General features: G+C 36.0%; 1 protein-coding gene across 1 annotated transcript in view; it reads left to right on the top strand.

The window, feature by feature from the left end:
- BABAM2 (BRISC and BRCA1 A complex member 2) overlaps positions 1-22474 on the top strand; it is a 393777-nt gene that overhangs the window by 121329 nt on the left and 249974 nt on the right. The window contains exon 6 of the mRNA XM_065927231.1: positions 14751-14825. Within this exon, the coding sequence (XP_065783303.1) occupies positions 14751-14825 (75 nt within the window). The remainder of the gene's footprint in view (positions 1-14750; positions 14826-22474) is intronic.

Raw genomic sequence — 22474 nt, forward strand, 5'->3', positions numbered from 1 at the left:
GTTGTAGCATGTGACAGGATTTCTCACCTTTTTAAGACTGCTTGGTATTCCAGTGTACACTTATGCCACCCATTTTGTGTATCCATTCATCCGTCAGTCAGCATTTGTATTGCTTTCACCTCCTGGCTATTGTGAATAATGCTGACTACACCTGCGTATATATAAAGATACTACTTTGAATTCTTTTGAATACATCCCCCAGAGTAGGATTGCTGGATCATATTGCTAATTCTGTTTTTAATTTTTTTTTTTTTTTGAGAAATTTCTGTACTGTTTTCCATAGTGGCTGCACCATTTTATATTTCTACAAATAGTGCAGAGTTCAAGGTTTTAAACTATTATTTTGAAACTGTGATCTATTCATATGGATAGTAAGGAAAACTTCACTGAACTTAGTTTATCCTCTAATCCAAGCATTTCTCTTATTAAACAATCAATTTAGTTGTCCTTTCAAAAGAGTTATTAGGTTAATTTGGCATGACTTCTTGATGAACCTGTTTGTGTTGTCTTTAGTACTGATAGATTCCTTTAAAGACAGGAATTACTGTCAAACTAATTGGTCTTTAGTTTTTAGGATTTTCCTTCCTACCTAATTCCCCCTTTTAATATTAAGGCTGACTTTAAATTTATCCAGTTTTATGGTGCCATTTCTGATCTAAGAATGTTTGAAATTATGTTCATTGGCCCAGCTAATACTTGAGTTGTAGTTCTTCTGAGTGTAGGAGTATAGTTAGATAGTTTGAATTTATAGTATATTTAAAACTTTCAATTTAATGTTACTGATAATCCATTCTTTACTTATAAAACATACTACTGCTATGTTTACCCCCAGTTTATTTTCATATGCTGTTGAGTAGTTTGTAAGAATCAGGGCAATGATTATGGACTGAGGGGAAGTAATAAAACTGAGAACCTTGTAACAAGACAAGGTGGACAATTAGAGGTTAAGCTTACAGCAAACCAACCCAAGGAGGAGATCAATGGAAGTAGGAGCTGAGACACTAGAAGTTAAAAAACAGGTATATGAGTCAGTTCCTGGTCCAAAAACAGAACATAAAGGTGAGTCTTGCAGGATGAAACACATTGGAGCTTGATGTCCTGCTTCAGGAATATGTTAAAGGATAACTTGCTACTGGAATTCAAATACACCCTAAGAATTTGGTTGACAAACATGGGACCTTAGCAGAAAGAAAGGAGTTTGATTTTTAGGTGAGATCTTTTGAATCAGAGGCTGTATTCGTTTCCTATTGCTGCTGTAACAAATTACCACGACCTTGGTAGCTTAAAACAACAGATATATTACCTTGTAGTTCTGGTGGTCAGAAGTCCAAGGTGGGGCTCCCTGGGCTAAAATCAAGTTGTTGGCCAGGCTGCACTTCTTCTAGGGGCTCTGTTTCAGGGCTGAAGAAACCAAAGAAATGGGCAGATGTGCTTCAGAGGTATTATCTTTGAGAAATGGAGAAGCAGAAAGATCCTCAGGGCTGTAGAAAGTAAAAACATTCTGGAGATTTTTAAAAGAAATTGCACTCAGGTCTTTAAGTGGATGATTTAAATAAGAATGCAGTTGGAAGAATAGTTAGGTAACTAAGAAACAGTTATGGCAAACTTATTTTATCCTTTTAAGGAAGGTGTATATTATTAGATTGTCTCATTTTCAGTAAAGCATTCAGTCATTCTCTCTTAGTATTGTACTTTGTGCCCCTTTCTTAGTTGTCTGAGTCTCTGGAAGAGCTACATCTAAGAGATTGGATGTACATCTAGTTTGCCATCAGATGTCTTGTGAAATGTCACAGAGCTGCTCCTTTGATCCTATTTTGTTCATTCTTTTACTAGGTAATTAAAGGCATGCTTTTCAGTTTTTCTGATAACACAGAGCTTGGAATGATAATTATTTTGAAAGACTACAGAATCAGTATTTTAAATTACATGCTCTGGAATGGTGCACCATACCCATAAGATGTAATTCAACAGGGCTAAGCCAGTGTAAAACTGATATAGAAAGTCTACTACGCTGCTAATGATTCAAGTTAAAAAAAAAGTACTCCTGGCTTTTGCTCTTGAAGGTGTTAAAATCCAGTTAAGAAGACTCAGCATGTATTTGTAAAAAATGAAATAGCAACGTTAAATAGATTGCCTCAAATGGAATGGACAGCCTGTATATGAATTCAGAAGAAGACCCAATCACTGAGAAATGAAGTAACTATGGAGCCTTCACTGGTGAACCGGAACTGACCTAGGCCCTAAAGGAAGGTGGAGATAAGTAGCACTATAGGTAGAGGAGGTCAGTGGGTTATACGGTTGCAGAAAAACTTAAAGAGGGAAATTCCCCAGCGTTCAGCGATTAGGACTTCCACTGCAGGGGGCCCAGGTTCTCTCTGGTTGGGGAACTAAGATCCTGCAAGCCATGTGGTGCAGCCCCCAAAAAAGAAAGAAAAACTTATAGGCATAGCATATGTGGGAGACAAGAATTATAAGTATTCATATGACTGGTTTACGGATCAGTAAATCACATCTATTACGTCTTATTGTAGCAAGAAAACATTTTAATATGAAATAAATTGATATAGGAAATCAAATATGAAAGCTAATATATTCTTTTAATAAAATAGAGTAAGAATCAATATGTTTTTCCTGGGTGAATGTGAATCCGTGTATTGTGGTTCTCCTGATCCTACTAGTCCATCTGATAAATATTTTCTGTAAGGAACCTAAGACTGTGCATAATGATTGAAGACCTTTGGATTACAGCATCCTGTGTTCATTTGAGAGTGTGGTGGCTTTCTATTCCCCTTTCTGTTTCCACCCTTGCCATTACTGAAGTTTTCTTTCTAGAACGTATGTTTACATTCTTAACCTTCCGTTTCTGCTCTTAAAATCCTGAGATGCCTCTTCCGTTTTACCATCGGTTGGCAAAAGGAAAAATTTTAAAACCATGTAGAAGAGGGAGCGAAGGCTCTCATCTCCTGTCAGCCTTCTGACAAGCATGTTAACTTGAAATACAGTGCTTCTCCATGTCATTGCAGACACTCTTCTTTTTTCTCCTCAGTTTCCAGCTAGAGGATTTCAGCAAGTGCACATTTGAAAATAAACACTAAAATAAAATAAAAAATCACAAACTCTTTAATTCTTTGCCATGATCTTTTTATGAATCCATCTCTCTTATTGCTTTGTCCGTCTCCTTTAATGAGTAGAGTTTAATGAGTAGAGTTTTGAACACTGTTTTCTTAGTCTGTGTTGGTTTTATAATTTTTAATAAATGCCAATTTTTTTTAAATTGAGAGAAGCACAAATACATTGGGATGCAAGGTTACCTGTTCAGAATGAACAATTCTAATATTCTTGCATGATCAGAGTAATTTTAAGAACATATATTAAATAGTTACAGATTCACAAGAAGTTGCAAAATAGTACAGAGAGGTCTTGTATACCCTTCACCTGGTTTCCCCCAGTGGTTATGTTTTATATAACCAAGAAATTGACGTTGATAAAATGTATGTGTATGCCATTTTATCACTTGAGTAATTTCCTATAACTACCACTGTAGTCAAGATACAGATTACCACAAAGACGTCCCTCCTGCTATTTGAGCAGTTATTTTTAAGATTAGAATTTTAATTTTAATGAATGTCCTAATGTAAGCTATAAATACTAAAATTATATATACTGTTTTGATACAATATATCAACATAAAGGTACATTATAAGTTTTCTCAATGGACAAAATTTAAGTTCTTACTTTATACTGTAAATAATCAACTGCTTTCCTGCTTGAGTCAGTAGTATCTAAAGAACCAATGTCAGTTAATAGTAACAATAGTAACAGTAAGCAAATTTGTGAATTTTTCTTTGGCTTTTGTTTTAATTCCCAGAGCTCAAAGTTAGTTTATCATCCCTAATATTTTGATCAAAGGCATTTTTCTTTCCTGCTATGAAAAGAATGTTTTGAGATGTTCTAAAACCACATATTTTCACATATTTTACATATTAAAGATCACCAATGGGTAATCTGTGAGATAAAACATTTTTTTAGCAACTGATTTTTTTTTCCTTTTGTGGGAATTTTCTTAATAATGATATATGATGGAGACTGAAACAATTACCCCCCCCTTTTTTTTGCTGCACCTGGCCACAAATCCCAGTAAGATTTTAAGAATTTATGGCTTATAAATTAAACTCTGGCAACATTTAAAAATACCATGCAGAGAAGAAAGGAGCCATTTCATGATAGCTCCTCATCTGAATTAATGACATGCTTTTGTCATCCAAGCTTGCTGTGACATTATGTTTGAAGGAAAGTATATGAGCAGTGTTAAAAGATAAACTGAGACATACTAAAATTTTTAAGAGTTTATTTGAGCAAATGTTGATGCAGCGTGGTTAGGAGCATTCTGCTCCTTAGAGTTATGGGCAAGGGATTTACAGAGAGGACTTGGAAAAAAAGCAAGCCTGTTGTTTGGCTAGAGCTTGAAGTGGTTGCATTATTTGGGAAAGACTAGTTGGCTGTTTGTGACTGGCTGTTCTTCTTAATCTTAAGGCATTTACAGGAACTGATTCTGGCTTAGGTTTCCTTTTGCCTAAGTTGGCTACCAAGGCATTAGAGTCATCTCATCCTTATGGTCTCCTTGTTTGATTAATTTTATAACAGGGTGGTTCGAGTGTAAGCTCCTTTAGGGCAGAGGCTTCAACAATACGTGAACAGTGAACTTTCAGATGTTCAAACTGGATTTAGGAAAGGCAAAGGAACAAGAGATCAAATTGCCAACTCCATTGGATCATAGAAAAAGCAAGAGAATTCCAGAAAAACATCTTACTTCTGCTTCATTGACTATGCTAAAGCCTTTGACTCTGTGGATCACAACAAACTGTGTCATACACTAGTCATATAACATACGTGTGGCTACTGAGCACTTGAAATGTGGCTGGTCTGAACTGAGATGTATGCAGATATGAAATACACAGCAGAGTTCAGAAAACTGGCACAGAAAATGGTCTCATTAATAATTTTTCATGTTGATTATATGCAGAAATGATAGTATTCTGGATATACTTGGGTCTATTATTAAAATTAATTTCACCTTTTTTTAAACCTTTTTAAATATGGCTATTAGAAAATGTTAAATAATGTCAAATTGCATAGAAAGATCAGAATAGCTGGAGGGTCTGGGAGAGGGTGACCCTTTCACTGCTGGCCACGATGATGGAGTAGATATTCTGGTGACACCATTCTGCCACATGGAGCAGGGGATACAGGGGGCTTCTCATCATCTCTGTTTAATTTATGCCACTTGGGAGTTAAACTCTGAGGCATTTCACCTGTGGCAGGATAAAATTTATGGTTGCTCCTTTGGAAAAATGTGTAGCATGGTAGTGAAATCTATTAGAGTCACTTATAATTGTCCAGGTTTGTTTGCTTTTGTTTTTAACCGCATGGAACTATTAGGAGTTGAACATTATTTAAAGTAATAGAACCAACAACACAAACATTTTTCTTGTTTGTGTAATGGAATTTGTTATATTGGATTTTGACCTGTATGTCACTAAGAGTACTTAGGATCTTGTCACAACAGTTTATTTCTCAGGTTTTTACTTTATTCACTAAAAGTACTTGTGTGTGTGTGTGTGTGGGTGTATATGTTTGGGCCTAAATTGCTTTATATCTCAAGATGTTTAAAGTGAATATGATAGGTGACTACTGATCTTTAAAAGGACCTTTATTATTATTATTATTTTTAATGTAAGTATCAGTAGAAAATTCTAACTTTCCTTTAGCAGCAGGGCCCATCGAGTAGAAAAAACCTGGTTTTACAGAAACATGAAGCACAGTGGAAATCTTTGCCTGCACCTCACAGAGCAACGTATGAGGAAGGACTGGAATTGGGTCACCTCACTTGTATTTGTGAGGCCACTTGTTGGTTCTGAAGTCTTGGGTGCTTTGCCGCATTTTTGGTGGTACTTAGCTGTTGGGGGCACCCCTTGCACAATTTCCTCAGCATAAGGAGAAAGTATGAGTATCTTCAAAGGACTGATTGAGTCCAGTTTTTAAAGGCTTCTCTCTACATATAAAAGGAAAAAGATGAAGAATCTCGTATTTGAAGTGTTCTGTAAGACAGGCCCTCAGACTTTTTTAGGGCTTTGGGGAAGTGTATGTATAACTGTACCCTACCTTTCCCAAAGAGTTGCCTGGTTTTCAATGCTTTTCAATGAATTTGTGGTAACAGTAACTTTTTCATTGTAAAAACTGTGGAAATAGTGTTGATTAGATCAGGAGGCACCTGAGTCAAGCAGAGTTCTTGTCTAGGAGTTTGGAGTTAGTTGTGAGAGTAAGATTGGTCTTGTTAAGAGTAGCTGGTCTGTTACATGTGTATCTGGGACCTTTTTTCCCCTCAAATTATCTAGTCAAAAGAATCAGAAAGTGGTAAATAGAGAGTAAGATGAAACACGAGAGCAGAGATAAAAGACAGAAGGTCCTGGGGGCATTAGAGTTCTTTGAACTGAGGCTGGGCTGCTTCTAAAATCTTAGATTCCCTGAGATACCGCCTATCTTTAAAATAAATTATCTTTTATTTGCCCAGTTTAGTTTGAATTAGAATTCTCTCACCTGAAACTAAGAGTCCTAACTTGGTTACCTCCAATGCATCCTGTAAATATCTCCCTTCGGGCATCCCTTTGTAATATGTTGTCTGTCTGTCAAGATAGACTTTAAGCTCTGTGAATACACAGACTGTATTTTGTTGATCTTAACATCTCTATTATCCAGCCTGGTACTTGGCATGGTGGGTGCTCAATAAATGCTTGTTGAATATATGTATGAGTGCATGATTATGAGCATCTCATTATACACACTTCTAGCTTTATTTTTCAAATCTCTTAAATTTTTTTGAGTGGGTAATATATTCTAGTGTTCAGAAATCAAAATGTACATAGTAAAAAGTCTCCCTCCTATCATTGTCTTGTGTCCACCCAAATCAAACCTCCTTCCTTTCTTTCTCCTACCCCAGAAAGCGCTGGTGTAGCTTTTATCCAGTGTAGTTTTTCAGGGTTTCTTTATGCACATACAAGCAAATGCAAATACACACATACATACATACACATACATATATGCATGTGTGCATGCTAAGTTGCTAAGTCATGTCTGACTCTGTGCGACCCTATGGACTAGCCTGCCAGGCTCCTGTGTCCATGGGATTCTCCAGGCAGGAATACTGGAGTGGGTTTCTTTGCCTTCCTCCAGGGGATCTTCCCAACCCAGGGATCAAACTTGCATCTCTCCTGTCTCCTGCATTGGCAGATGGGCTGTTTACCACTCGTGCCACCTGGGAAGCCCCTATATACATAGATAGTCCCCCCTTTTTATGCAAATGGTAACATATATTATGTACTCTGTTTTGCAGCTTACTTCTGACTTTATATAGTTCAGATCTTTTATCCATATAAGCATTCCTTTAAAAAAAATGATTGTATATTTTTACACTGAATAATTGAACCGTAATTTATTTAGTATGAATTTTATTGTTGGGCATTAAAGTTGTTTTAAGTCTTTCACTGTTACAAATAACACTGTGGTAAATAATCTTGTACATGTGACTTTGTCTGTGTTCCAGTATGTCTATAAGATAAATAACTAGAAATGGAATTGCTAGAATAAAGATTATATGTGTTTATAATTTTATCACCAGAATGCCCTCAGAATGTTTATACCAATTTATTAACCCAGCAGCAACATATGAGAGTGGTTGTTTCTCCACAGCATTGCCAGTCGTAAATTAAACATATTTGTAGATTTCTGTCATGTTCTGCTTTGCATAATGGCCAGGTAGCTCCTGTTAGACTAACCCATCCACAGATATAAAGCCGTGTACCTTAAGGCACTGGAGAGTGATCAAAAGGAGGCAGATATTAGATGGGAGGTTGATACTTAGAAGGGAAAGCAGAGCTTATGGGATAAAATCTAAACGTCTAATATATGTGAAAGAAAGCAGGAAAATATTTGGTTAAATAATGCCCAGATATTTTCAGATAGAATGGAAGACATGCATTTACAGACTTAAGAATCTCAACACACCCCAACCAAGACAAATGCAGGGAAAAAACAAGGCACGTCATAGTCAAAATACTGAAAACCAGACATAAAGAGAAAATCTTAACCACCACAGAAGGGAACACTTTACATATAGGTGAAAGTTACCTATATGTCACCACTAACTTTTCATTAAAAACAGTGGAGGTCAGAAGATAGTGCAGTGCTATCTTTAAAGTGCTGATAGGTTTCTCCCAGTCTGTTTGGTGAAAAATGATGCTCAGTTTAGTTTTAATTTGTATTTATTTTGATATGAATGAGGTTAAGCATTTTTTTCATATGCTTAAGAGTCTCTTGTATTTCTTTTCTGTTTATCCTTTCTTTTTGTTCTCTTGGGTTTTTAATCTCTTCATTAAGAGCATTGCTGTTTGCGATGGAATTGCAAATATACTTCCCTCAATTTGCCAGTTGTCTTTTAACTTTGCTGATGGTGGTTTTTATCATCCCAACAATTTTTATGATCAGGTAGTCAAGTTTGTCTATCTTTTCTTTTGTGGCTTTTGAATTATAAAGTCATTCTCTGCTGCAAGGTTTTATAAAGACATTTGTCAGTGTTTTCTTCTATATGGTTTCAGTTTTTACACTGAAATCCTTAGTCCACTTGGAGTTTTTCCTTATAGATGATGTGAAATATGGGTCTAAGTCTTATTTATTTCTAGATGGCTACGCAGTTGTCCCACATCACCCAGGCACTAAATCTTCTGGACTGATTTCCTGTTCCATTAGTATGTCTGCTGATGTAACAGCAGACTGTCCTGCTATAATTACTGTGTGTTTATATGATGCTTTGCCGTTTGGTATAGCTAGCCTCCTTTCGTTGCTTTTCCTCTTCACAATTTTCCTGGCTGGTATTTTGTCTTTTCTTCAGAATAGAAGACATTTATCAGTTCCTGGCTGGTATTGATTGTTTATTTTTCCACACGGTCTTTTGACTCAACTTTTTAAAGTTCCCTCAAGTCATGAGCCCCAAAGCCTGGACAGGGGCTTCAGACCAGGTCTTCCTGAATATGCTCTCAGAGCACTCTGCCCTTTTATGGATATTATTTTTTGGAGATTTTAATTTATAGGAGTATTATTTTATTTTGGATTAATGACTGACTCACTCACTAGAATATGAGTTCCAGGAGGGCAGGGATCATATTTCTTTTACTCATTGTATTTGCAGTGCCTCATATAAGGCCTGGCACATGTGAGGCTCTTAATCCACAATAATGAATGGATGAATAACTTTTGAATCTTGAGGTTGAGTTTTGACTCTGTTACACTCTCTATGACTTCAGGCAGGCTTCTTGACTGTTCTAAGCCTTAGTTTTCTCATTTCTAAAGTAGATGTAAATGAATTATACCTACTGAACTGGGCTTTGGGAATAATTAAATGATATATCTTAGAAAACAGTTTTGTGAAGTGTGAGATGTTCTAATTAGACTAACTTTGACTTCCCTTCTCACCTGTGGTAGATAATTACGTGTTTAACAAGGAACAGTCTCTAGATTTAGGCTGTTGGTTCTGAGTCCATTTGAAGGTTCATCTTTACCAAGCTGTCACCCAGCTGAAGTTAGTCACTCTTGAGTATTTCTTAGCTTTTAGCCACCTAAGCATTAAGACAGTCAATTTCAGATGACAGCTTGTTTGTTGACAGCAGACTGTCTCTAAGAAAGGAAGTACAATTTCACTTTGCAGAGCAACCATATTTTGGAATCCATTCTGCACAAGATGTCTACCTGCCACTTCTGAAAGGAAAAGAGAACACAGCTGCTGTTACCAGAAGAAAAGCTTAAACCTAATAAACTGCCAAAACTCAGTGTTGTTAGTTTAACTTACTTGCCAATGTACTATAACTTGAAGAAAAGGGAGGATGTGCGTATTTATTGCTAATGCTGGGGAAATTGCCATTAAAGCAGTTGGCAGAACGGCTGACATTTTAACGGTCGTAGGTCAGATCATCTTCTGTGTCTATCAAAGAGGAGATTTGACCAAGGATTGACAAAAAGGAAATCAGATGATTCTGTTGACTTGGCTGCATCTAAATGTCTCCTTTTCGGCTTACAGGAAAGATTGCTATGGAAGCAGTCTTTGATGTTGCAACAGAGTGGCTGTAAATTGCTTGAATAACTGTTGGAACTTCAAATATAAAAACACAGGAAGAGTCGCTGTCTGAGGTCGAATGTGAGTTTTCACTTGTGTTATGCTCCTCATGTAGTGTTTAGGGCTCAAATTTTACATTAAGATATGTTTTCAATCACTGTTTACTCAGTTTCACCAAAAAGGGTTCACTTACAGGTTGTAAGGAAAATCCGTGGCAACTGAAAACTGAATTCTAGAATATTAGTCTCCAACGTTTCTAATGCTGTTAGAAACAAGTGCAAAATTTTCTTTGTTCTCTCAAAGGCAAAATAAAGAATGTATAGTAGGCTTGAAAGTTAGAGATCATAAAGCACTTTTTATGGTTTCCAAAAAGTTCAAATTCTTTTCACACTCTTAAGCTTTTTTTAAATTATTAATTTAGTTATTTAAATCAGCCCATTTCTGATAAACCAATTAATATTAATCCTGAGATCAACATTTCTTTTATTATGAATTTAGCTGTATAAATCAGTCTTTTGCCACCAAACATAAATTTATATTAGTTCTAGGATCAACATTTTGAGAAGGGATAAAGTAGGGATCGTCTGAGCATTTTTAAAAGAATGTTGGTCAAAAATAGCCAGTAGAATAAAAATACATTGTGCAAGCTAAAATAGGGCAAAAGAGCTAAAATGCAGCCCATGGACTAAAATAACTGGCAGTTCAAATGAGTCCAAGGGCTAAATATGTGAATATCTTCCGATTACCTTATATGTAGAGAGTTTTTAATTTTTTAAATTGCACATTTCACTTCTTTTGTTGTTGTTTTCAAAAATACTATAAGAGCCATTGAGTCTAACAAACTAAAAGGTCGGAGTTTGTTAACTTTAACATTTTAACCTACAGGTTGACATTTTTAGGCTAGTAGGTAGAAATGGCTATTTATTGATTGGTAGGGAGTTTATCTAGTAGGCATTTAATGTTCACTCATTTTATGCGTGCTTCTTGCACAGCCTGCAGGGGTTTAGCAGTGGTGCACACTGGGGAAGTTTCTAGGAGACCTGAGGTCAGTGTTAGTGCTTATTTGTTCCAGAGACACTGACCTTGCTGTTTCTTGAACATCCAGGTGGACTCCTGCATCAAGCCTTTTTTTTTTTTCTGCATCAAGCCTTTTTATGCTTGTTCTCTTTACCTGAGATATTTCCACCCATGTTTCATATGGTTTACTTCCTCACCTCTTTCACATCTTTGGTCAGTTGTTATCTTGTCAGATGCCTCTATAAAGAAGCTAAATCCCTACCATCTAAGACTTTTGAGCCAAGGAGAAATGTAATCTGATGAACATTGAAAGAATTTCTCTTCCTGTGGTGATGGGAATCAGTTGCACATGAGCAATGGCTGAAGCGTTTAGGTGTGGTTGCAGTCATCCAGGCTGGAGATAACAATGGCTCGGGTCAGATGGCTATGGAGGTGGTGGAATGTGGCCAGACTGAGGATATAAACTGACAGTAGAGTCAGCAGGATTTGCTGCCACTTGGAATGTGGAAGAGAGAGAAACTTAAGAGTCAAGGGTGATGCTGAAGTTTTTTTGGCTTGAGAGATAGAAAGAATGAAATTGCCGTTCTCTGAAATGAGAAATGAATATCAAAGGGAAAGTACAAAATCAAGATTTGGGTTTTTGTTGTCATAGCTGGATAAATGAAACTTGAAGTAGAAAAAGATTTGAGATGGAGATAAAATACTTGAGAATTATCCCAGCATAAAATCAGGAACCTGGATGGAGTCACCTGGGGAGTGTAAAGAAAAGAGGTCTTGGGGAGAAGCGCTGGTACACAGCAGTGTTAAGAGGTTGGGGAGACCAGAGGGAGGGCCAGTGAAATAAAAAGCTCAGACAGACTGGCTCTTGGAAATCAAGTAGAGAAGGTTCCAGGAAAAGAGTGATCAGCTATGCTGGAATGCTGCTGATAGAACAGCAAGAAGATAAAGACTGAGAAAGGACATTAGATTTGGCAATGGTGTGGTCACTGGTGACCTTCATGAGCTGTTTTGGGAGAGGGATGTGGTGGCAGGGCTGACTTAAGAGGCTTTTGGAGAGAAAAATAGAAGAGAAAATGTAGACCTCAAATATAGAGTAATCTCTAGAGAAGATAATTTTGTATAGTAGAACAGAGAAATGAGATGGGACCTAAAGAGGGTATGAAGTCAAGAAAGACCTGTCAAATGATGTTTGCACGCTGATGGAAGTGAGTGGGTAAAGAGGGAAAAATAGAGTTTACAGAAGATGGAAAAGAGGGACCATTGCTGGGAACCTGTATTCTTTGATGAGTCTTCCTCCCTCTTTAGCACTGTATGCATCACTCAAGGGAGACTTTTCTGTTCTTTCCAAAATCTCACTGGGCTGGATTACGCTCTTATGTGTTAGTTGCTCCGTCGTGTCCAATTCTGCGATCCCATGGACTGTAGCCTGCCAGGCTCCTCTGTCCATGGAATTCTACAGGCAAGAATACTGGAATGGGTTGCCATTTCCTTCTCCAGGGGATCTTCCCAACCCAGGGATGGAACCCAGGTCTCCTGCATTGCTGGCAGACTCTTTACCCTCTGAGTCTGCAGGAAAGCCCCATATTCTCCTCTTGTAAGTTCCTATATAATTCTGTTTCTCCCATACATACCCTTTCAAAGTATGACCTCTTGTACTCACACTTTACAGGGTATGTTAGTCTTCTAGCAACTTCACAGAATACTAAAACCACACTTTCTAATAATCTGGGACTATAACAGAAGGTAAGAATTTTATTAGACTCTTTCACAGACCTCCTCCTCCCGTCCACCATGACGAGCTGTTTATAGATCCTTAAGTGGCTCTCAGCTGTTCTCTTAGGTGTTCAGTTGTGAGTAACCTATGCGATTGGGGTTCCATCCTATGTCAAAGATGATTCTGAGGTTTCTGGCTTGAGAAACCGGAAGAATGGAATTCGCATTTACTGTAAAGAGGAACAAATATCAAAGGAAGAGCACAGCTGCTGAGTCCTAAGGAGTAGCATCGTTTCTTACCATTGGCATTCCTGGTGGCATGATGACTTCTGGGACCTCAGCATTGATTCTGGCCGTTTGGTTCTCTGTTTTTTGCCTTTTCTGTCATGGGATTAGGCTTGTGGGGTTGAAGAAGTACTCTGTCCTTAGCCAGAGATTGATGTTAGTTAATAAAAAATGTTGTATGCAGTAAAACAAACAACATACAACTATGCGGATGGTAGCTATCATTTTTATCTTTTGAGCTCAAGGTTTATATTTCTGTTTGCATTTTCAAGGTTTTAGGTCACAGTTAGGGCCAGGACCTTGAAGCCAGTCACTTGGGTATTTGTAGAAAGGAGTGGTGACTCTTGTGAAATCTTATATAAGAGGTGTGCATACATCCTTAAGTGTGTTCATCCACTCATCCATAAAAAATATTTATAAATGCTTGCTATATTTAAAGATGTGTTAAGGAGTTTGAAGTGCTTGTTTTGTCAGGAGGGAAGAGGTAGAGATTCAGGGAGCTCTTTAATGGTCATAATATGAAAAAGGCAGAGACCACTCTATAGAGTAGTTCTAGCTCATCCCGAGAGTTCTTTGTTCAAACAGCACATCGTAAGAAAACCCATGGTATCATAAGTAAATCCCAAGCTGCGCTGCAGGCTTTGCTGCCAGAGAGGCTGAAAGATGTAGAACCTTACTAGCTCACACCCCTCTTTGTTGCCTTTGCCGAAGTTTCTTAGAACCCTGAGGTGTCTGCATAGCACAGGTGGAAAAACCCCTCCTTCTAGACCATGACAGAGTTGTTTTTCTTTTTTTTTTTTAATGTCATTCCTTAGTCTTTCCCATCAAAATATACAATAAATTATGATGATTTGCCATTGTAAATTGAGAGGGAAACTTTTTTCTTTTACATGAGTTTTCTGTTTCAGAAAAAAAAAATAGAAGTTATTATTTAACTTGGTTAAATGTTTTAAATCACAAAACCCCTGTACATCTTTCCTATAGAGACTAGTTCATAGAACTGCTGAAAAATTTTAGTTGATGATAATGATATTAACAGATCATCAGGAGTTTAGAGTCTTATTTGGGATATCTGCTGATATACTCCTTTATATATGTGGATAGAAGTTTGACCTTTGTTCTTACTTCCAGATGTAGTATAAAGGATGGTGATTTATGTCAGTAGCCCATGGGTTATAAATATTAGTGAAATGATCTGAATGCTTTAGTAAAATCAGATGAATTGAATGGGCAGGTCTGTGCCTATTGTTTGGATTAAAAAAAATCACACATTCATGTATTCTTTTCATACTGTTAAAAAACAGAAAGATAATACTACTGCATTATAATTCTAGTGCACATTTAAAATGCAGATTAAAAATTCTAATTGTATTTTTTAGTAACTAATAATTTAATAATGCTTTTTGATCCTCCCCAACTTTTCCAACTTTCTTTTCTTGCTTGATGTTAGGAAACCCAAATTGAAGATGCCTACAGTTCAAATAGGTTGAACTTGTGGCCTTGGCTGTAATTGTCACTTCATAATCTATTTTTTATTTTAATCTTATTATTAAACCTTTTTTATTTCTTGCAGACTGGTGAATTTTCAGCTCGTTTCCTTTTGAAGTTGCCAGTGGATTTCAGCAATATTCCCACGTACCTGCTCAAGGTAAAAATGTATGATTATCAATTATGAGAATTCAGTTGAGCTTTTTAAGTCATTATTTAACTTTGAATATTTGTATTGTTTGCCAGCATTTTGTTTAGGTGATGAATTCTATTAAAAATTTTATTGCATGAAGATCCAGTGAGTTAGTTACCTAAGAGCTAAAATCGTAGCCCTAAAAATAATTTCAAAATGGACTTTCCTTATAAGATAAAATTAGTATAAACAAATTAAACCTTGGGAAAAAGACTGCCTTTGGTTAATGATCTTTTGGGGATGAGAGACTCTCTTAAAAATTACCTTAATATTCATTTGTCTTTAAGTAGGATTTCATGTTAACTGTTTTGTACTACAGGGCATTTCATTTTCTTTATGTATGTTAGCAGTTGATCTCAGGCGTCTTCAAAGTTGGACTGCCCTGGAGAGATCCAGAATTGAATTAGGCCAGTGTATATGGTACTTTAAAATACAATGAGGGCAGGGGATGACTTGGGAGCTGCTACTTTGGGAAGGGGTCTGCAAAATGCTTTATAGAGGAGAGGTGGAACCCAAATCCACATCAGGCTGTGATTGTTGTTGTTTAGTAGCTCAGTTGTGTCCGACTCTTTGTGACACCATGAACTGTGGCCCACCAGACTACTCTGTCCATGGGATTCTCCAGGCAAGAATACTGGGGTGGGTTGCCATTTCTTTCTCCAGGGGATCTTACCAACCCACGCGTTGAACTTGGATCTCCTGCACTGGCAGGTGGATTCTTTACCACTGAGCCAACAGGGAAGTCGGGTGAAAGAAACTAAATGGACTAGTGAACTGGCAAGTTCTGAACAGGAACCCTTGAGACAGGGGCTTAAGTTTATTGTGGATGTGGTTTTGGGTATGGCCTCAGCCATATTTAGCCTGTGGTGATATAACTTTGCTGTAATGTAAGAAAAATTTCTGCCTTCCAAATTTGATGTTATGCAGAGAGTTAATCGTATTTATTACAGTCTAGAGAGAAGACAAAATCCTCGTGCAAGTATTCCTGTGTAGTATTGTAGTTGTAAATAACATGAGATTATTCTTGATAGTGATTGAAATTAAAGTATAGTCTGACAGAATATAAACTATAGACCATAGGAAAGATTAGGACTTTAGCATTCTACCCATGGGATTTATTACCTTTTTTCCCTCTCAGTAAAACATGGGATTTTTGTGCCTCATTAAACTTTCATTTTTAATTTCTAGTTGACTGTTTTCCCACTCTGTATCCAGGAGTTGTGAAATCCAAGTGAGAATGAAAGTTAGCAATTTATATTAGTTTCTCAATACTCCTGTTGTGGAAAATATACATATTAGACCTGTAATTACCAAGCATAATTAATTTGGTTTCAACAGTTACTGTGCTCTATTAGAATAACAAAGTCTCCTTGGAGACTCTTACATAACAGACTCACTGACTTCCATATGTTCGGTTAAAACTCTATTTCTGCTCATTTAAAACAAAATTTAATAGTATATGAGAGGATTATTATTCACATAGTCACTTTAATCCATAATTTATAGTTACAGTGTCTTTGTTTTGATCTGTTGGGCCTTATCAGTTTGAATGGTTATCCTGTTTATTTGAACTTAGTGTTGCTCTGTTCATGTTTTTGAAGGCCAAAGGCAAAAAAAAAAAACACTTCTTGGATCATAATCTATGTAATTTTTTTCCCTCTTCAAAATCAAATTTCTGTATTTTCTGTTCTAAGAATTCTATCTTTATATTTTTATGCCCTTACTTTCCTTGCCAGTCAGATAGGAAAAAGGTAGAACCTATTTGGCAAAATTGGAAAGTGTTTTTTATTTCCTCTCCCAAAGTACAATGAAGTACTTTTTCTACTCTTAAGTAAAGCGCCTACCTTGCAACACTAATGTCTTTTTGGATCTTTTAGTTCCTGCGAAGAGAGTAAAACAACAGGACAAAAAATATCAGTGTAGGCAGGTTCATTTTTTGCCATACCCTCTCCAGCATTTATTATTTGTAGACTTTTTGATGATGGCCATTCTCACTGTTGTGAGGTGATACCTTATTGTAGTTTTGACTTGCATTTCTCTAATAGTTAGCAGTGTTGAGCATCTTGTCATGTACCTGTTGGCCATCTGTATGTATTCTTTGGAGAAACGTCTATTTAGATCTTCTGCCCCTTCTATTTAGGTCTTTTTTATTTTATTTTTTTATTGAGTTGTATGAACTATTTGTATGGTTTTTTTTTTTCCTTTTTTTTTGATATTGGGCTATATGAGCTGTTTGTATATTTTGGATATTAACCCCTTATTGGTTATATTATTTGAAAATATTTTCTCCCATTTAGTCGATTACCTTTTCATTTTGTCAATGGTTTCCTTTGCTGTACATAAGCTTTTAAATTGAATTAGGTCCTGTTGATTTATTTTTCCTTTCATTTTCTTCACCTTAGGAGACAGATCCAAAAAATATTGCTGTGATTTATGTTAAAGAGTGTTCTGCCTATGTTTTCTTGTAGGATTTTTATGATTTCAGAGCTTACATTTAGGTCTTTAATTAATTTTGAGTTTATATTTGTATATGTGAGAAAATTTTCATATTTCATTCTTTTACAAGTAGCTGTCTAATTTTCCAAGCATGGTTTATTAAAGAGACTGTCTTTTCTTCATAGAATATTCTTGCCTCCTTTGTCATAGATTAATTGACCTTAAGTATGTGGGTTTGTTTCTGGTCTTTGTTCTGTTCCATTGATCTATGCGTCTGTTTTTGTGTCAGTGCCATACTGTTTTGATTACTGTAGGTTTGTAGTGTAGTCTGAAGTCAGGGCATGTTATCCTCCAGCTTTGTCCCTCAAGATTGTTTTGGCTATTTGAGGTCTTTTGTGTTTTCATACAAATTTTAGAATTCTTTGTTCTAGTTATGTGGGAAAATGCTATTGATATTGTAGTGAATCTGTAGGTTGCCTTGTGTTGTATGATCAAGAATTAATGATATTAATTTTTCCAGTGTATGAACATTTTATATCTTTCCATCTGTTGTGTCATCTTCAGTGTCTTTCATCAGCGACTTATAATTTTCTGAATAAAGGTGTTTTACTTCCTTAGGTAAGTTTATACTGAGTTATCTTATTTTTTTTGATGTGATTATAAATGCAATTGTTTTCTTAATTTCTTTTTCTGGTAGTTCTTTGTTAGTGTGTAGAAATGCAATGGATTTCTGTATATGAATTTTGTGTTCTGCATCTTTAGTGAATTCATTGATGAGCTCTAGTAGTCTTTTTCTGGCATCTTTAGGATTTTCTATGTATATTATCATGTCATCTGCAAACAGTGACAGTTTTACTTCTTCCCAATTTGGATTCCTTTTATTTCTTTTTCTTAGCTGATTGCTATGACTAGGACTTCCAGTACTGTGTTGAATAAAGTTGGTAAGAGTGGGATGCTATCATTCTTTTATATAGTAGGGGGAAAGAGGTAATAGCATGATCATTTAAAAAATGTGTGTATGACAGTCACATTTTGTGACTTGTCATCAAAGACTGAATTTTAGTAAATTTGCATTTTAAAATTCCTCACTCTTCTTACCTTCCCTTAGGAAGAGGGGAGGGTTTTGCATTCTGTGCAGCCAAAAAAAGAGAATTTGGCTGATTAATCTCCCTGGATTTTTTTTTTTTTTTTGGATGGATGAATACTTGCTTTGTTCTTTATTATGCAGAATTGTTTGAAAGTCCATATAGTTTTACATATTTGCTAGGAAGGAAACTGATAACTTCCCCTAAATAGTTTCTTTTTAAAAATATAGCAAGCTTGTTAGGGTGATATATAATATATTGATTATAGTTGTTTCTCAGAAAGCTTAAAATAGCAAATGTTAAAAAGTCCCCTGATCCTGGTAAATGAATTTAAATTCAATGAATTTTTATTTAGTGAAAATAAATTTTGTCCTTATAAAATTTTTTCTCTGAACCATCCATTAGATGATGCTTCAAAGTTTGAAACTTTTTAGTTTATGAAATTTTTTGGATCCAATAAAGTCACACTTAATAAGCAGCTTTTAGAAATAAAGACTGCTTTAATTCACTCCTGTGAAATCTGGTCTTAAAACAGTTGTCTGGTGCTTGAAAGACCATAAAGAATTCACAGGAAACTCTCATCTTATCTGAAAGGAAATAGTTTCTGTCTAATCAAATAGGAGTAGACATACTTTTATAAAAGTAGGAATGTGTACCTGGAAGAAAGTGCCGTAAAAATAGGGTGCTGTTTATTCCAGTAATAAGTCTGATTTATCATTGCTAAAATTGAGCCAAATTTACATTTGAGACTTAATCATGTGGAAAGTAGTGAGATGGTTTAGAAATAGCCTGCAGGATATTTCCCCTTATTCCTTCATTAAGTAGGAGACAAATGACTGCTTTTAGTTCATTGTCCCTGTCCCACCTCCCTACTGTAGAGAATCAGGGCTTAGAGAAAAGCATACTCTAGATCAGGGGCTCTAGATGTCTGCACTAGAGGGCACGATAGTAAAATTTTAGGCTTGCGGGCCCTGTGGTCTCTATCACCACTACTTGACTCTGTTGTCACAGCGTGAAAGCAACTATGACAGTATCTAAATGAATGATTATGTCTGGGTCCCAATAAAACTTTATAAAAAACCAGACATTAGATTGGCTTTAGACTGTGGGCAGTTTTTTGCCAGTCCCCTTTCCTAAATTATAGGACAGAAAGTGGGAGAAATATTGCTTCACAGTATCATCATAGAAAGATGAGAAGAAAAAGATTTGGTTCACAGAGTTCAAGTTGTTTTTTAATACTGTGGTCTGTTTGTTTTTATTTAACTAGTACCTTGAACTTGATTGTAGTCTCCCTCCCTCTTTTCTTCTTCCTCTCTTCCTTTCCTTCCTTATTTTCTTCCTTCCTTTATTCCACCTTCTCTCTTACATTTAAACAGTCTGTTAGCAGCATATAATTTACTAAGTTCTCTTCCAAGTCTTAGTTCCCCTAACTGTTAAAATGTGGTCAGGCTATTGCATACCATATTGGGTTGTTGGGAATATCAGTGAGATGATGAAGATGGTAGTACTTAATACACTTCTGAGGTTGGAGTAAGTGCAGAATAGAAATGGTTTTGATTTTATTTAGTCATTAATTTACATTTCTAAGTATTGAATTTATTGTGGTCTAGGAAGAAAGTAAGCACTTCATTGAAATTAAGGTAGAGTTATAGCTACTGCTTCTTTTTTCTTCTGTCCTGTTTTCCCCCCATCTAGAATTCAAAACCCAAATTTTCACTTGCCAAACCCAAATTTTCACTTGCCCCAAATTTTTGTATATAATTTATGGTAATCTGAACATATTATTTTTCCCTACAGAAAATGAAGAATAGTCACAGGCAGCTTCTGTGAAATTTCTCCTTTTGGTTTTGTTTTATTGTTTTACTGTTTTCTTTTGCTTTTATTTTTTTATGGTATGCTCTTGTTTTTTCCTCTAAATTTTAATTTATAGTGGAGCTGTGTCTCAGATCACTATTAGTTGACCAGCTTTGTTGCCTTGTCCCCATATATCTTGTTAGTTCTTCAAGTAGAGTGTATTCTATTACATACAATGCTTTAGTATCATGAATTAGTTCATACTTGATTGATAAATAGTGAAAGTATATCAGTATAAGGCAAAAGTTGCCATGGTTTATAGTTAATATGTTGACCACCAAATAGCAGCTGAGTGAAAGTTCACTAGTGCAGATGAATTTAGCAAGCTGTGAAGGGTTCTTGTATGGCACACAATGTCCATTCACTTCATTCCTTCTACTTGGCTCAGTTTTGCTGTACATTCTGTTTTAAGTATTTATTGCATAGCTTCTTCCCAACTTTGTGGAAAAGAAACAAACATAAGACAATAAGCCAGAGCTCTTTCTCTCTGGCATCATTACTTTTGTCCAAAACCTACTTCTCTGCTGTAACTTCTAATGGTGATGTCCCTCTATGCTTTCCTGTAACTCATCTGTTTCAGACTTTGCTTGTCACCCCTCTCATTAAGTTATCTTCAGCTTTTTAAAAGTCCTATACTTAGTATAATAATTCTTTGCTTATTACAACTATAGCATGTCATTTTAGGTATATTAGTAGTTTCACTGGATATACTTTGGTTTTTGTTAATGCTATAGTTACAGAGTTGTACAGGCAACTGTAAGGTAAAGTCTAGACTTGCCATAGTTTTCTCATAAGTCTCTTATTTTTAATGTGTGATTTATTAGAATGCAATTTTTTAAAGGAATGCATTTTTTCACTTTCTAGCAGAAGCACTTATATTCAAACAGCCAGAGATTCTGTTCTTTTGTAGGCTAGGCATCTTTTGTCCTTTCTACTTATATGTCATATGTTTTTAAATCCTTCTCTATCCTTGTATTTCTCTTCAGTAGATATTCCAGATTGCTGGCATCTCTCTTAAACTGTCGTGCCCAGAAATATGCACAAAGCTTCAGATAGGTTTGATCAGGGCAGTGTTCATTAGAACTCTGATCGTCACCATTAGTATTTATTGAGCTTGTGAAGAAAAACTAAACCTCCTTATTTTACTAATCCTGTTTTATGTAGTTGGTTTTTTAAGGCAAAGCATAGATGAATCCCTTAATATTGATTCCCTTTTTTTTATCCCCCAGCTCGTTTATGGGGGAGGTATTGCCATCTATAATTCAGAAATAAAAGTGTGGGTTGAAACCAGATAGTTCAGTGAGGGTAGCAAGAATTGTAGGATATGATCATTATAGGTTGACCGTTTTTTTTTTTTCTTGGAGCTATTTTCTCAATGGTGACATTTCCCCTACTCACGTCATAAAGTTACTGCCTGGCACTTGACAGGGGTAGTGTCAGTTTATCACTGTCATCTGTTACTGTTAATCTGTTTTCATCAATCAGTGGACGTACAATTCAAATAAAAGTAAAATCTGGTTTGGTGTGTAGGATGATTGCATAGACAATAGTAATGCAAGTCATACTAAATTACGTACCATAAGAGAAGTACAAAGTCCTTCAGTGGATTGGTGAGAGATTACATCTAGGTAGAAAAGACCTTTATAAGGGATGTAATATTTGAGATGGGCCTAAAAGATTTGTTTTGATAGAGAAAGTATGAGCATGGTTTTAGGTGGCAAGGAAAGAACATTTGGAGAATAGTGGAACAGTTTAGTTTGCTTAAATCACAGACTATGTGTACAGATTAGTGAGAAATAAGAAAGGAAAGGCATTTTAAATATACATAATGATACAGAGTCTTAAATATTCAACCACAGAGTTTAGTGATTGTTTTGAGTAGTACTGTGATTGGGATTGTATTCAGGAAGAGAAATCTGCCAGGAAACAGTATATAAAATGACTGGGGAGCAGGAAGAGGGAAATGAGGCTGGTAGGCAGGGTTCAAGGAATGTAGAACTGAATATTAAGGCTCAAGGTGACCATGTTTCAGACTTGATGAAGTTTTCATACATATAGGTGATGTGCTTACTCACCTAACCCAATGATCAACCTGAGAAAGTGGAGGAGAGGAAACAGTATAGTCGGAACCTTCTAGTCAATGCTATCCAAAGTATATGTTTTTACTCATGAAGAAATAAGTACAGAATTGATAGTCTTTAGAAGCATTTAAAGCAATTTGACAGAATAATCATATGTCTG

This window comes from Muntiacus reevesi, chromosome 3 (genome assembly GCF_963930625.1).
Source record: "Muntiacus reevesi chromosome 3, mMunRee1.1, whole genome shotgun sequence".
NCBI lineage: Eukaryota > Metazoa > Chordata > Mammalia > Artiodactyla > Cervidae > Muntiacus > Muntiacus reevesi.